The sequence below is a fragment of the Podarcis melisellensis genome (assembly GCF_964234715.1).
Source record: "Podarcis melisellensis genome assembly, chromosome: 13".
NCBI lineage: Eukaryota > Metazoa > Chordata > Lepidosauria > Squamata > Lacertidae > Podarcis > Podarcis melisellensis.
In genome coordinates, this window is record NC_138545.1 from 18,507,889 (window position 1) to 18,523,069 (window position 15,181).

Genomic DNA, 15,181 nt, shown 5'->3' on the forward strand with positions numbered 1-15,181 from the left:
AGCAACGGCTGTGTCTTCTGTCCATCCGTCAATCACCAGTCCGTATGCTGCTTCCGGCCATGGTTTTGTTCTTCCCAATACCCCTCTCCTCCTGCATCCTCTCTCCAGGCTGGCACATGGTCGGAAACAGCACTGAGCAAGGCATTAAGAGGAGGGAGGCCAGGAGGGCAATCAAGAAGGAGGGAGCAAGAAAGGCCCATGATGCCTAAATCCGATTTGCCTTGCGTTAAAGAGCTTGGGGGCAAATGTGATCAGTGCAACCAAAATAGCCCCTCTCTTTGTGTGTGTATAGTGTGTGTGTGTGTGCGCACATGCACACTCCCAGCCACCAGGTGTGGCAAGCGCAGGGCTGCGTTGTCCTCTCAGCCCTCTTCCCCCGCCTCAGGGAGTCTATATAAGAAGGTGCCGAGGTACCAGCCGTTCCACTAGCTCTGTTGAAACAGGACCAGGAAGACGAGCTCGGAGCATTGGCGGTGCGGGGTGAGCGTACAGCCAAACCATGGGCAATAGTAAGAGTGGGGCCCTCTCCAAGGAGATCCTTGAAGACCTGAAGCTGAACACCAAGTACTCGGAGGACGAGCTGTGTAAATGGTACGAGAGCTTCCAGAAGCAGTGCCCGGACGGGCGCATCAGCAGGTCCGAGTTCGAGAAGATCTATGCCCAGTTCTTCCCCAACTCTGACCCCAAGGTGTATGCCCGGCACGTCTTCCGAAGCTTCGACACCAACGATGATGGGACCCTCGACTTCCGGGAGTACATCATTGCCCTCCACCTCACCTCCACCGGCAAGACCAACCTTAAACTAGAGTGGGCTTTCTCGCTCTTTGACGTGGACCGCAATGGAGAAATCAGCAAGAACGAGGTTCTTGAGATCGTCACGGTGAGTGAGGAGGGCGTGTGGGGCGAGACAGAGGGGAGGCTTTGGGAGGGGGCTTGTAGGCGGGGGGTGGGGGTGACGACAAGGGAATACACCGAAGACCCAGGCTGAGAGCTCCCCCACTGCAAGACCAGATGCACTGAAACTGGTTGTGGAATTACATGGGGGGAATATTCCCTTTTAACACATAATATGTTTGGAGACAAGGCCACAGAAGTCCACCTGAAGGAACCACTGCACTGAAATCCTTATTGGGGTTTTGGTTTTATTTTTCCGGTCCCCTGCTTGGATCATTTTGGTCCCATCTAACCTTGCATCAGGCCTACTCTTGGTCAGAAAAACAGGGCCTTACTTATCCCAGCACTCCGTTCACCCCAAACCTGCTGCAGTCGATGGAAATTTATAAGGGGGTCTACCCTTCTTCCACCCATTCATGGACCCATCTAGCTGAGCTCCAGGCTCTCTCTTCCCACAATCATTTCTAGCCTCCTTCGCCCTGTCCCCCAACATGGAACCATATCCTGTGTTCCCATGGCAGGTGCCTCACATGTTGAAACTCATGGCTGCACCAGTTAAAGAGGGGAGCCGGAATGGTTGGTCATGTGACTTTCTCTTGACCCACCTTGAGGTGATGGGATGACAACGGATTACCTTAGCTGAAGGCTTTGCATTGTGTCAGAATAGAATTAGCCTTGCCCAATGGCAAGGGAAATCCTGTTACATTCCTTTAACAGGATGAGCTGGATTGGCAGCAGAGTAAACAGGTTCAAATCCTCTCCTAATTTTATCTCATGGCCTCAGCTGCCCTCAGCAGGTTCATTCCTGCAAGCAAATGTTCATCTTTTAAGGAAGATAGGAAGCCATTTTCACATATATATTTTTTGAGCAGGGAGGGAAATACATCTATATTTCTTAAAACCCCACAATTGCGCCCTTAGGTCCAGAATCAAATCTAAACACATCTGTATTACAAAATACTGCATAAACTAGTTTGAAGCTAGTTTAACCATCATGGCTTCTCACAAAGGTGGCTGGGAATTCTAATTTTGCAGGTGCATTAACAATACTGTATTTACCAGAGCCGGGATTACAGTTTCCTTTATTCAGTTTGTGGTGGGATCCATAACATGTTAATGTTAAACAGGCCTGAAATGGATAAAATTTGGAGTATTTGGATGCTGCTATTCCCATAGCGAGGAAAATCCTTTTTCAGAAAAACTGTTAAATTGAGAGCCAACTGAAAAGTGGCTGCCTTGCGTTAGAAGATGCCAGGGTGCCTGTACAAATTTGGCGCCTCTGAGATTTCACAGAGTTGTGCGCAGTATGTAACCCATACGTAACCCATAATTCCTTGCTGCCAGCCTTCCTCTGCTGATCTAGACTCCCCCTGCAGATGTGTTTGCCACAAACCTTGGAAGAAGGGCAGAGCAATCTGAGATTAAAGTTGGATTAGGCAGGGTTAAATCCCTGACCCTCTCAGTGAAGTATTTGCCTCGCTTCAACTGTCTTGTCCGGAGGAATAGCTTCCACCGACCTTGGAAAGGGGAGACAAGGAGCAGAAAAGTCTGTCTGGGGAGAGGTTTGGAGGAGATCTCAGCAAGGGCTGAAGAATTTCATACGGTATTTGAAAGGGATGGCAACGGTGCAGATGTTTGTACAACAAATCCCACCAGCTGGCTGGGGAAGCTGGTGCAGAGATATCCCATTCCTCACCCCAATAACCCAAAAGTCCTGGTCCTTAAATGCTACAGGGTATTGGTGTTGGTTTTCAGAAGCTTAATTGTTTAGGGAATTCTGAATGACCTTCCCACAAGAATCACGTGCTCCAGATCCATCCACATTTCAGCTCGGTTTGTGGGGGGGAATTTATTAATTTATTAATTAATTACCAGTGAATGGATCCTTTCCTCTTCCAGAGTACCAAGAATACTGTCGTAACCCTTTCCTCTCCAGGCTAGGCTGTGGGGTTTTTGTCTGTGGATGTATTTGTCATTGATGCAACCATAGCGCATTGGTGGTGAATTTATACTGGATCGACTCTGCACACCATCCCGCTTTATTCATTGTTCTGCAATCAGGGGCGGACTCTGGTAATACGGCATCCCGAGCAATGACAAAATTTGGCACCCTCCCCAAAATATTTCTTATTTTCACATGAATTCCTTTTGGTAACAGTAACTTTTTATGGATCTTCTCAGTAGGTATCTGTAGAAATATAGGTATTTTTTATTATTATTATTATTATTATTATTATTATTATTATTATTATTATTATTTTGTGCCCCGTCGTCTTGGTGCCCTGTGCGGGAGAACCACCCACATCACCCTAAATCCAGCACTGCTGCAATGCCTCCGCAGGGTTAGCTCATGACTGCCATCTGGAGAAGCACCCCTTCGCACTGTAGCACAATGAAAACACTCCTCTCAACAAAAGGGCATTTGTGGTAAAATAAGTTACAGGATTTCAGCAGGACATGTAATGATTGGATACGAAGCAGTATGTCCACCATGAAACTTTTGCAGCCGCAAAGCGTATTTAAAGCAGGACCGCATCATACCTGCCACAATACCAACAGGACCACAGATAAGCATAAATACTCAATAGAAAGGAAGTCTGTGGAGGCCCTAAATTAGTGTTGCCACATGTTTTTCCTTAGCCGGGCTCCTGTGTTATTAACAGCTGTGTGAAACACAGGGAGTTCCCTTTCCTATGTGTGCTGCATGGATGGAGAGAGAAATCTGTATTTTGTTTCCAAACAGAGTAAGAGTTCCATCCATGTACCCTAACTTCGTTTTCCCTCCATTTCTGTGGTACATTAATTCATTTCCCTATTTCTTCGGGTTGCCTCTCTTAGACTTCTTGGTCTTCAACGCTATCTGTCACTCTTGAGCAAAACTTTGTACTGAAATCCAGTGAGCAGATCACAGACCCCTTGTAAGCTAGCATTAGCAAACAGGTCTCCCAGGAAGAAGGGCCACCACACAAACATGTCTCCTGTCCTAAGTATGTCCATCTGTTTATAGATTAGTAAAGAAAGGCTTCCTTTGTTTGGTCATTCCTGTAACAACCTTGTGTGAGGGAAGTCACGATTACTGTATTGGAATAGCACAGGTAGGGTAAACAGAGGTTGAGAGAAAAGGAGAAGTTGGAATATGACCTAGCGGGCTCTCATTGTTTCTTCAGGTGCGATTCGGGTTGTCTGATTATAGTTGAGTAGGAGGTTTTGCACAACGAACGGCTACCCCCATGATCTGACTTTTTGCCATAAGGAAAGTGAGGGGGGAATGGTTTGATGCAATGCCAAGTAACCTCCCCACTCAATAAATGAGTGAACACTCGAAAAGTGGGTTGACTGGAAGCAACCCTTAGTTACTAGCCCAAATCCTTCTTAGGGGGCTGTTATGTACTGAAGTTCCCACTTTGGCCCTGCAGGGGGATACTGTAGATAGTTCAGGTCCACATATGCAAATAAGGGATTGAAAGTGACATTCAGTGATTGGATAGTTACAGAAAATGGTTACTGTTGCGTTGCATTGCAGTCCCTGACAGTTGCGTTCTAGTGGAGCTCTATATAAGCAGGCTGGCTGAACCCTTCAGTTCAGTTCTGTTCTGGCCTGTGAATAAACAAAAGCTGTTTGAAGAATCGCTATGTCGTCTGATATGTTCACCCACAACTTAACAGGGGTGGTAAAAAATAAACTAGAAAGAGGAGGGACAGAGGGACGGATGGACAGACACACAGACAGACACACACACACCCTTCCTGAAGACCCAAATATACTGCAGAGTGAGATGGACTGCAGGTGTGGAAAGTCATTCTTGAAAAGGGACAGGTACCCTTTTTGTTTGCTGTACGTCATCAAAGTGACTGGAGATTGAAAGCAAAGTAGGAGGTGTACATGCAACTTAGGGCTCATTGTGTTTTATTTTCTCCCTCAGCCTGAGGGATTCCCTACTGCCACCATAACACTCAATTTATCAGGCATATCAGATAGCAAACAAATCAGGGATTCAGTCGCCTGAAGGGCCGGCTCTACCATCAGGCTGACTGAGGAGGCTTATTTGGGGTATAATGAAAGCACAATAAACTGTTAGCTATTTAAATAGTTGTTGTATTTTTACCGCCAAGGAGAGCGAGAGGCACATGTGGGATTTTCTGCCTCAAGTGCTAAAAACCATTTGATTTGGGGGCAGGTTTGACATTTGCTCATTTACCTCATGGCCGAGGCTGGCAGTGCACCATTTCCCTTACTTCAGGCAAGCCATACACTTAAAAAAAGAAAAGACAAGAAGCAGTATCAAAAATACTTTTATTCAATTAAATGTAGTTTGTCTTGTGTCACTTCCACAGCAAAATTTCTGCTAAAATTATATGCGTCTGAATCTTACCAGAGATGGTGCTATATCAACAGAAGTTGTACAAGTCAAAGTGCTGAAAACATCTTGTGTGAAATTTACCATCTTCCACTGGAATTTAGCTTCCTATGAGAAAATATGGACAAATTTTGTTCGTAATAAGTGCTATAATTTTGGACAAAGCCTGCCAAATCTCTATTCTGTTACTGAAAGGGGCAGGGGACCTTTCCTTCCCCACAAGCGGCCACTGTGGTCAGCCAATTTCTGGTTCACCCATGCAAACGTTTAGCATTATGGGGAACGCCAACTCCTCACTGCCATGTCTCGGCATGTGTCACGATGGCAGCTAACAGGCTTTCCAGGCATTCAGTTGAGAGATGAGGTGATGAGAGTCTAGCTCAACATACATCAGAAACAAGGCAGCACATTCACCATGCTCAGAAATCAGCATCTTACATCAATCATTCATTTTTACTGGGCAGTCAATACTGATTTGCTTGTGCAAAGCTAACACGGTGGTTAGATTATATCCAGTCTTTATTGAGCATTTATGCTGATTTGGTTGCAGGGCAGTTATATGCCAGTGAGCATTCATCTGTGTTTGCTTGCAGGGTATTTATCTGTCTTTCCACTGGGCACCTGTTCATACATTTCAATGCATTTCTGTCACTTTCCATACCTCCAAAAGCTTGATTCTTTTTCTTTTTTTTAAGTGGATTTCTTGTGGGCAAGGGCCACAGAACCCTTTAATCCACTTTAATTGTGGAAATCAAAAGTTATGCTATGCCCATGAATCCCTCCTGAAAGAAACAGCCCTCAGGCCAATGTCAAAATAAAGCCAAGGCAATTTGTTTATTATGCACCATCTTTCCCCCCCCCCCCGCTCAGCTGATCAAAGGATGCTGGCAAAATTTGCAGGACAAATGGCTTAGTTAGAAAAGGGAAAAAAATGTGGTTTGGTGGTAAGGTGGCTGATGGGGAAGTTTGTAAACCAGGGATGGAAAAGCTGTGGCATGCTTTTTGAAGGCAGGTGTCTAGTCCTCAAGGAAGGCAATGGAAGGAAACAAACAGGCAACATTCAAAGGCCAGGTTGTGATCTGTTCTGGGTTTTACACTTCCTCAGAATGAAAAGGCATGGATTAACAGTTATGGGAAAGAAGGGAAACTGGACAATATTTTGCCATAATGTTGAGACGGTTACTATAAAATGCTCTTTCATTCTACATGGGACTCACTGGTGATGTGGGAAATTCTACCTGTAGGGAGTCTTCATGACAGCCCCTTCAGCCCTGCCCCTTCTAGGACCATATAACAAAGATGGGCTTGCTGTTTTTTACCAGTGCGAACCTTGTAGCTTCAATGTGAAGTCAGCTTTCCCCCCTCACACCTTTCCTGCTTTGCCTTGGCATCCAGCTTGATGGCCATTTCTGGGGGAGTGGAGAGCTTGCTCCCTGTTTTGTGACCTTTTAGGCTTCTGTTGGGTTTGCTTATTGCTGCAATTGGTTTTAATGCTTATACTGTGTTGTAAAACGCTTTGAGTCACTTTAGTGAGTAAAGCGACTAATAAGTATAAAAAAATAATGTAATGCTGGCTGGGCTGATGAAAGCTGGAGTCCTCATTGCTCTTATAGACAATAGCAGCCTTGGAATCCACAGGAGGCTGTGAAGGGCAATGAAAACTCTCTCTGACCCCTTGGAAGCAGCTCTGGCCAGTCCTTTTCTGTCTTTGGAGCATTCACTAGCCACACTGAAATATTTCATGGCAGTTTCTTTCAGCAGGTATGCATGGGGAGAAACCTTCTCACATACCGGTATGTCCAATTCAGTAGATTGATTTTGTTTTTTTAATTCACTACACATATACAGTATCCTACATTTAACCTCACAAGACACCCCCAAGAGAATGGAGTTAAAAATAAAATAGTAGCTATTAACTTCTTAAAGGTGCAATATGATTTACAGTCCTTGTTTGCTTTTACAAGAAACGTGTGCGAAACAGGTACATGGGATACTTCCACTTTGCAGATGGGAAAATAAGGGGTGGTATTCATGGAAGTTTTACTTAGAGTAGACCCTTTGAAATTAATGGACCTAACTTAGTTGTGACCATTCATTTCAGTGGCTCTAGTCTCAGTAAAATTTGGTTGAATACCACCCAAGGCTCCACAAAGAATGATCAGCCTTAGTGTATTCAGTTTTAGTCCTGCACACATTGCACTGCCCAGGGTTATCAATAGATTAGTTTCTGTGCAAGAGACCTGTGTCTACTACTGTGAAATTAAAGCTGGGATTCTCAGCTGTCTCCCGAAGTGGCCCGATTTTACATTAGAAGCCTTATTCTCTGCTTCCATTATGCAACAGGAAATGTCTAGACTCCAGATAGGCTGCTGCTTATAACATTTCCTTCATGCCACCAGCAGACTCACATATTTGCCTGCAAGTCAAGGATGTCAAGTCAGTAGTATTGCATGCCATCCTGATCTCTGAGCAGGGCAAGATTCCAGGCGCTCACACAGAGTTCGTGTTTCCTTTTGGAAATGAAGCACAGTGGAGATGGCAGTGTCTTGATGACATATGGTTCATTTACTTATATATAGAACCTGAATTTAGGATGGAGGGGTTCACAGCATTTACACGACAAATGGGTCTTGCTTCTTCCATAGAAGCAAGCCCTAAATTCACAAAGACATCAAACGTTGCTCTCTAATGTTGTTCTCCTCCTCTCTCCAGCTTGCTGCTTTCCTTCTCAGTGACATCACTCCTTCCCTCTCGACTCTAAACCCTGCCTTTATCTGTTGCTGGAGGGGACCCCCATTCATATGCCATCTAGCACAAGCCCTTTCATCCCTTGTTCTCTTAATAACCCAGGAGGCTAGCCTGCCTTAATTCACTTTTAACACTTGCTGAATCCAGGGATTAGAAGTGGCTAGCACCCACAAACTCATAACAGTATGTTCCACCTCCTTTCCCACTGGTGAAATAGCCACCAGAATGAACCACAGAAAAATGAAGTGCATCATTTAGGCTCCAGAAACTGATAACTGGAACTTTGGCTCCAAGTGGATTGAGGGAGTGGACCTTACCTGGTTATCCCTGACACCCTGCTCAAAGCACAAGGGTGTAGACTTTGCACGAGTAGTCAAGTACCTTTGCAATGGAAACTCCCTTCGTCAACTATCACCATTCCACGAGGCTACCTGAACTGATGTTTATTTTAAACCCCTGAGCTTGCTTTCTTCTTTCCCCATCTCTTTTACCTTGTGTGTCATGTCTTTTAGACTGTACGCCCGAGACCAGGGACCATCTTTTTTGTTAAGCCAAGAGTTCTGGGAACCTTTTTTGGCTTGCAAGGGTAAAGATTATATATATGGCACCCTGTCCTGCACGAGAAGGGTTGCATCCAGCCAAGTCCTGCTCAGGGTAGGCCCAATGAGTGGTTGCGTTATGATCTTTCCCCCCTTTTGTTCCAACAGGCCATATTTAAGATGATTCCTCCAGAAGAGCAGAAAACCCTGGCTGATGATGAAAACACGCCCCAGAAACGGGCCAACAAGCTGTGGGCATATTTCGGCAAGGGAGAAACAGGTAGCGACCTTCCTTCATGCTACTAAGTCTGTAACACACTTTTTCTTGCCACAAGAGGGCAGGGTGGGGGGTGATTACGGTATTTTATCCCTATATGAACACATGGGGTTGGATCCAGAGCCTCTCAGTGGGCTAGAATGATTTTAAATGGCCGTAGCTCAGCACTAGAGCACAGGCTTTCATGAAACACCACTGAGTATGGAGAGAGGAGGCCCAGTGGTCTTTGGCATGAGTTACACTTGGGTCCCATAAAGGGACACAGGTGGCGCTGTGGGTTAAAGCCTCAGCGCCTAGGACTTGCCGATCGAAAGGTCGGCGGTTCGAATCCCTGCTGCGGGGTGCGCTCCCGCTGCTCGGTCCCAGCGCCTGCCAACCTAGCAGTTCGAAAGCACCTCCGGGTGCAAGTAGATAAATAGGGACCGCTTACCAGCGGGAAGGTAAACGGCGTTTCCGTGTGCAGCTCTGGCTCGCCAGAGCAGCGATGTCACGCTGGCCATGTGACCCGGAAGTGTCTGCGGACAGCGCTGGCCCCTGGCCTCTTAAGTGAGATGGGCGCACAACCCCAGAGTCTGTCAAGACTGGCCCGTACGGGCAGGGGTACCTTTACCTTTACACTTGGGTCCCATTGAAATCAGTGGGACAAGCTAGTCCCAACTTGTGCAATTAACTTTGCTTGGATCCAGCCCACTGTTATTGACCTCTTTCTCAGTTAGCATTATATATATATATGTCTCAGAACCTTCAGTCCTTCACTGGTGTTTGACCTTGAAGAAGCCCAAGATTTACAAGAATACCAAAAAATATTTAGGGGGAAACAGCTAATGGGTGTAAACCCCAAACAGCTCAATGAGGAGTGAATGTGGCACCTTTGTTTTCATGTGTCCGCACATCTATGTGTGTGCAGTGCATGAGAGCGTTAGAAACAGGATGAATCCACTGCCACATGCAAACTTATAGAGATTTATGTTCTGTAGACCGGGGACGAGGCTGAAACTTTAAAAGGCAGTAAAGCTATCAACTCACATGAAGTTTTTAACAAGGCATTCACACGCAAGTTGGGGGGGGGGAATGACAAAATAAGGAGAAATATCACAGAACAAAGATAGACAACTACTTCACTAGTGCTATAAATAGAAGAATATTAGTTGTGTATGTGTGTGTGTGTGTGTGTGCGCGCGCGGGCACACACACACACACACAGTGTTCCTCTTTAGACCTGGTCCTTCCACACATTATAGCCCACCTTGTGGAGACAAAAGTAAATGCCATTTGCCTGATGGCCTTTGACAAAGGAGAAATAATCCTCAAGGCAACCATAAAAGGAGATTTCAGAAACTTGAAGGGAAACATTTTCTTCCAGGCCTCTGGTGTGCCTACAAATCACTAACTACTTATGCAATTAAGCAGCCTTGCAAAAGAGAGAGGCGGTGGTGGGGACATACCTTCAAAAGATAGCACCTGTAATGTATTTATTATCAATTAAATATCTGGCCTGTGGCCCCTTTAAGAGAAAGAGCGACAAACCAGGAGTCCAGCTCCTGGAGAGCTGAATCAGAACTATGGTGTGGCAGGGCCTCATCAAGAATAAAAGTTTGATTTACTGTTAACTCAGCTTGCGGTGAGCTCCTATATAAATCGCAGAAGGCATTACAGCACTCGTCATTAACATATATGCACATCATATGGGGGGGGGAAAGTATACTCCCCTTGCAAGTTGTTGCAAGGATTACGGCACAAAATTGCCTGCAGATTACAAATGCTCTTAATTCTGAGGACAGGGAAACCAAGGTGCCATACAAATCCAAAGCATTATTAACAACTTTTATGGACTACCACTTTTGCATGGATGTCCAAAATATAAACAAATGAGTGTGCTGCTAAAGAACTTCACACACACACACACACACACTGTACCCATCTCTTCCTCAAAAATCAGGCACCCCAATTGGGGAAAAGCCCTGGGGGGGGGGAAGAGGTTCACAGTCTCCCCCAGTTCACCCCACCCCTTGCCGCCTCGGCTCATCCGTTTGCTTCTTTTGTGTGTAATTCTACCGCTCACATTTTACATGCATGCGTTGTTTTTCCTTCTCCTTTTGCAGACAAACTTGCTGAAAAGGAGTTTATTGAAGGGGTGATGAAGAACGATGCAATAATGAAGCTCATCCAGTACGAACCAAAGAAAAAATAAGGGGTTGGGGGTTGGAGGAGGAGGAGGAGAAAACACAGAGATGTAAGAATAAATGTACGCATGATGGAGAAGATGGGGACACTGAACACCCCTAACCGTGTGTGTGTGTGTGTGTGTGTGTGAACATGCAAAAGTACAACTACAAAAATAAGTTTGTGCCCCTTTCAATACAATCCCTACTAGCCCACTTCTTTAATTTACTGGGATTTTCCCAATGGGGGATGTAGGCTTGGCAGCCATAAGAACCACTTACCTTAGCAGGTATTTTCGTTTTGTTTTTTTAAAAGTAGTAGTAGTAGTAAAGAGTTGAGGAGGGACAGAAACAAACAAGGAAAGGAAACTGGGGGGAAATAAGAGAAAAAGGATGAGGACCTAGATTCGAGCAGACAGACCCAGGCTCAAATCTCCACTTAGCCACGAAGCTCAGTGACAAAATGCGAAAACCTTACAGGGGTCACGCTGTGCTCCCTGGGGGCTGAGATACAAGGGTAAGAAATAAAAGGATCGACAGTAGAGGCCTCTTGAGACCAGAAATAAGCTGTTAAAAGCAATCTACGTTTTCCAACCCAAAGGCTGCATTATATCGATGGCAAAAATGGATGGAAGAAATGGGAATTTTGGCTTTGTGCAGTGGGGCAGTTTCCACACAGACTTACACCCCTCTCTATCTTCCATCCAGACAAGGAAGAGGCATTGTCAGGGTTCAAAAACACACCTGAGTCAGGCAAACAGTCAAGGAGGGTGTGACGTGAGGCAGGAGGCAGGTGAGGGGGTGTGACCTGGAGAAAGAGGGTGTGATCTAGGGAAAGTCCTATGGGCCGGGGGGGAGGGGTTTGGAGGGCCACATTTGGTCCTCAGTTCCCCATCCCTCACCTTTAAAAAGAAAAATAGTGAGGAAGACCAAAACAGGTGCCCTGATTTCTGTACTATGAAACCCCATTCCCCTCTCTCAAAGGATCCTGGGTAATCACCCAGTACCACTCTGTTCTCTCTGCTACTCATCATTTAGGAGTCCTGCCTGTCAGTTGGCTCACTAGCTCCCAGTTCGTAAAACTCATCCAGAACCAACTTCTAAGATTCTCTGTGGGGAAGCCATGACGGATGACAAGAGTGTAAAAACAGCTAAACATGTAGCGCAGATGTCTCTTTAGCTGCCAGCTTCCCCTGGCTCACAGCTGCTTGCTAACATATCCCACTATATTTCAAGAGGACAGGGGGGTGACTTGCAGGCCCCGATGCTAAACATACTTACTTGGAAGCAAATACCACACTGAACTCTATGGGACTTGCTTCCAGGTGAGCAGGCTTAGAACTGCACTTTCCCTGGATTGGGGCCACTGAGCCTGCATTTTTTTCTATCTGAAAGGTTAGCCCAGGATGGCTACTACAGCATTTAATCAGCACATTCACCCTTGTTTCCTCTGCTCCTGTTGAAGGTTAATACTTTCTCAGTCCATATCCCGCCTTTCCAAAAGTATATTTAAAATCTAAACCTTACAAATCCCGCCCCCCACCTTCCCCTCTTTTTGTTCCAGAGGAGAGGGCTGGGTGGGCTAACAGAGATATCTAGTTGGCATAATTTCTAGAAGTGGACTTTTATGCATCTCTGTTGATTTCCTTCCTCTGACACTAGAATATTTCATTTCTTCAAAAGAAGGGGGCGGGGTAACTTTCTAGGGAGCGGGTGGCAGGTAGTTAATTTACTAACGGGGGAACATGTTTAAATTTATGTACTGTGTCTGTTTTTCAATAAAGGACATTGTGTGAAACATACTTTGCCACAAGTAGTATGTTCAAATATATCTAAGTTGTGGGGAGCAGGGATTTACCGGGATCAATGAAAAACATATGGTGCTGTTCCAAGCTCTCCAGAGGGCAATGGAGATCACCGGGCCTGAAAACTGTCTTACAAGATACATGAGAAGAATAGGTTTTCTGGATCAGATCAAAAGTCCAACTAGTCCATCACACAGTGACCAACAAGAAGGTTCTGGAAGCCAACAGGCAAGCAGGCAGGAAGACAATAGCCCTCATTTTACTTAAGAGCCCAGCAACTCAGAGGTCACCTATCTTTGATAACTGAAAGACAGACAGACAAATAGTCATCATGACTAGTAGCCATTGAAAGCCTTATGTTGCATGAATTTATCCCATCCACTTTAAAGCTAAACTGGCAGTGGTGACTGCTACATCTTGTTGCAGAGACGTGCTTCTTTTTGTCGCTCCTGAATCTCCCAACGGTTCAGCTTCCATTGGATCACCCCAGCTTCTAGCGCTAGCAGAGAGGAAGAAAAAACCGTCCGCAACAAGCTCCTTGAACCTCACAGCCTGATGTTGCCTGTGTACATGGATTGCTGACAGGCCTCTGGCCACACACTTGAAATCATTCCTCAGCACATTCTAGGGATTTTCATTATAGGGGCTTCTCCACCCCAGAACAGGGCTCCAGCGTCAATAAGGCACTAGTTGCCTCAAGCAATTCTGCAGCTGAAGCTGTTCCCCAATATTGCCAAGACCAGAGGGCAGGAAAATCTTCCCCTTCTAGATTTATACAGTTGTACCTTGGTTTACAAACATAATCCATTCCGGAAGTCCGTTTTAAAACCAAAGCGTCCTTAAACCAAGGTGTGCTTTCCCATAGCAGCGGGGGACTCAATTTACAAATGGAACACACTCAACAGGAAGCAGAACATGTTCTGCTTCCAAGGCAAAGTTCACAAACCAAAACACCTACTTCAGGGTTTGCAGCGTTCTTAATCCAAGTTGTTCATAAGCTAAGCTGTTCTTAAACCAAGGTACCACTGTACTTGGCACATAGCGGATAAAGGCACACCAGAAAAGTACCAAATCCCAATTCTCTAGCTCCCCTTACTCCTATTTTCAGAGAACTCAGGAGTCTTGGCATCCATCTTCTCTCCTGCCAGCTTTAACCCTGCAGACACTGGCTTCCAGGATCCCTTTAGGTTGCCATTTAAAAAAGAAAAAGCCCTCCCATACACGACACAGTGAAATTTAGTATATTATTCTTTTCCTAGCAGGGAGGTGCCAGGACAACTTTCACCTGCAAATGCCACCTTCTCTTCTGCCTTCTGTTAAATGTGCAGGAGCAGGGCCGCTAAAACAAGGCACACCTATCAAGTTGCCATTAGATTCCTCTCTCTTTTTAAGCCCTCCTAGCTGAATCCACAGGATATAGCTTTCCCTGTTCGATTTCTGTCTTAAATCACTCATTAAAAGCCTTGGGATGGTGTCTAGGAGCAATGTTGGCCTAGGAAACGCAAAAGTCCAGGTTTTCCTTGTCTTTCATTCTTGGAGAAGGCCAAGCCAAAGCATCGTCATTTACTCCAACAGGGACACTGAAAACCATCTCCTGAGAAGCTATTTCTGATGCCATACAAATAAGCTTTTCTTTTTCCCCTCAGAGAGAAATCCATTAAATAAGGTAAGCAGAGGAAAAGGGGAGGTCACACAGCACCCACAGCCGTGTGTCCAACTACCAATTTTATGGGGTGGGGGGAGGGAATCCAAAATCCCTTCATGACGACCAACCCAAACATAGTGAGCAAACCTCTGCGTCCACACAATTCATCAGGCTGGATGTTTAGCAAAGCAAAAGTGGGATGAGGTAAAACAGCTGGCTTGCTATTGCAGCTGTAATGCCTGCATGGGTCCCAAGTTCATTTGTGTTGTATAATCTTAAGAGGAGGGTTGTGGTCTGTGAAGAGTGCCTGCCGACAGAATTTACCACTACAACAACAGTGCTTCTAACTCAATTTGTTCCTTCCAGAGCTTTACTTTGGCCCAATGATTAGGAAGAGGGCTGGGCCTGGGGAGAGGAAGCAGGGTTATATAACCAGTCTCTTTCCCCGCTCTCTTGCTCCCTGGAGTTTTAACCACAAGCCAGTTAGTGCTGATCTGCACTAATCCCCATGTGGAAAGGATGCTGTAAATATGGTTGTAAGGAGCTTGTGATAATCAGCCGGACACTAGAAGCAGGTGATGCTGCTGCTGCTGGAAAGAGCCCCTCTCCAGCTCTGAAATTTCGCTTCCCCCCCACCCCCAGCATATTGTGCAAAACCAACCAGGTGGCAGTAAAGACCTTGCTAAAAATTACAAGGAATCAGCACAAAACCAATTACGAAAACACAGAAAGAGCTAAACTGGTACGATGAAA

The 15,181-nt window shown here is 45.6% G+C and overlaps 1 protein-coding gene across 1 annotated transcript; it reads left to right on the top strand.

Annotated features, from left to right (window-relative positions):
- RCVRN (recoverin) lies at positions 1 to 12,897 on the top strand. Its single transcript, XM_081886169.1, has 3 exons — positions 1 to 880; positions 8,708 to 8,819; positions 10,919 to 12,897. The coding sequence occupies exons 1-3, from the start codon at positions 500 to 502 to the stop codon at positions 11,005 to 11,007; spliced, it is 582 nt and encodes a 193-aa protein (XP_081742295.1). The 5' UTR covers positions 1 to 499; the 3' UTR covers positions 11,008 to 12,897.
- The last annotated feature ends 2,284 nt before the right edge of the window (positions 12,898 to 15,181 follow it).

Excerpts from the sequence above, each read along its gene's own strand:
- RCVRN (XM_081886169.1), top strand. The coding sequence starts at position 500 with ATGGGCAATAGTAAGAGTGGGGCCCTCTCCAAGGAGATCCTTGAAGAC. Across the intron at positions 881-8,707 it reads AGGTTCTTGAGATCGTCACG|GCCATATTTAAGATGATTCC; the intron begins GTGAGTGAGGAG and ends TTGTTCCAACAG. Across the intron at positions 8,820-10,918 it reads TTTCGGCAAGGGAGAAACAG|ACAAACTTGCTGAAAAGGAG; the intron begins GTAGCGACCTTC and ends CTCCTTTTGCAG.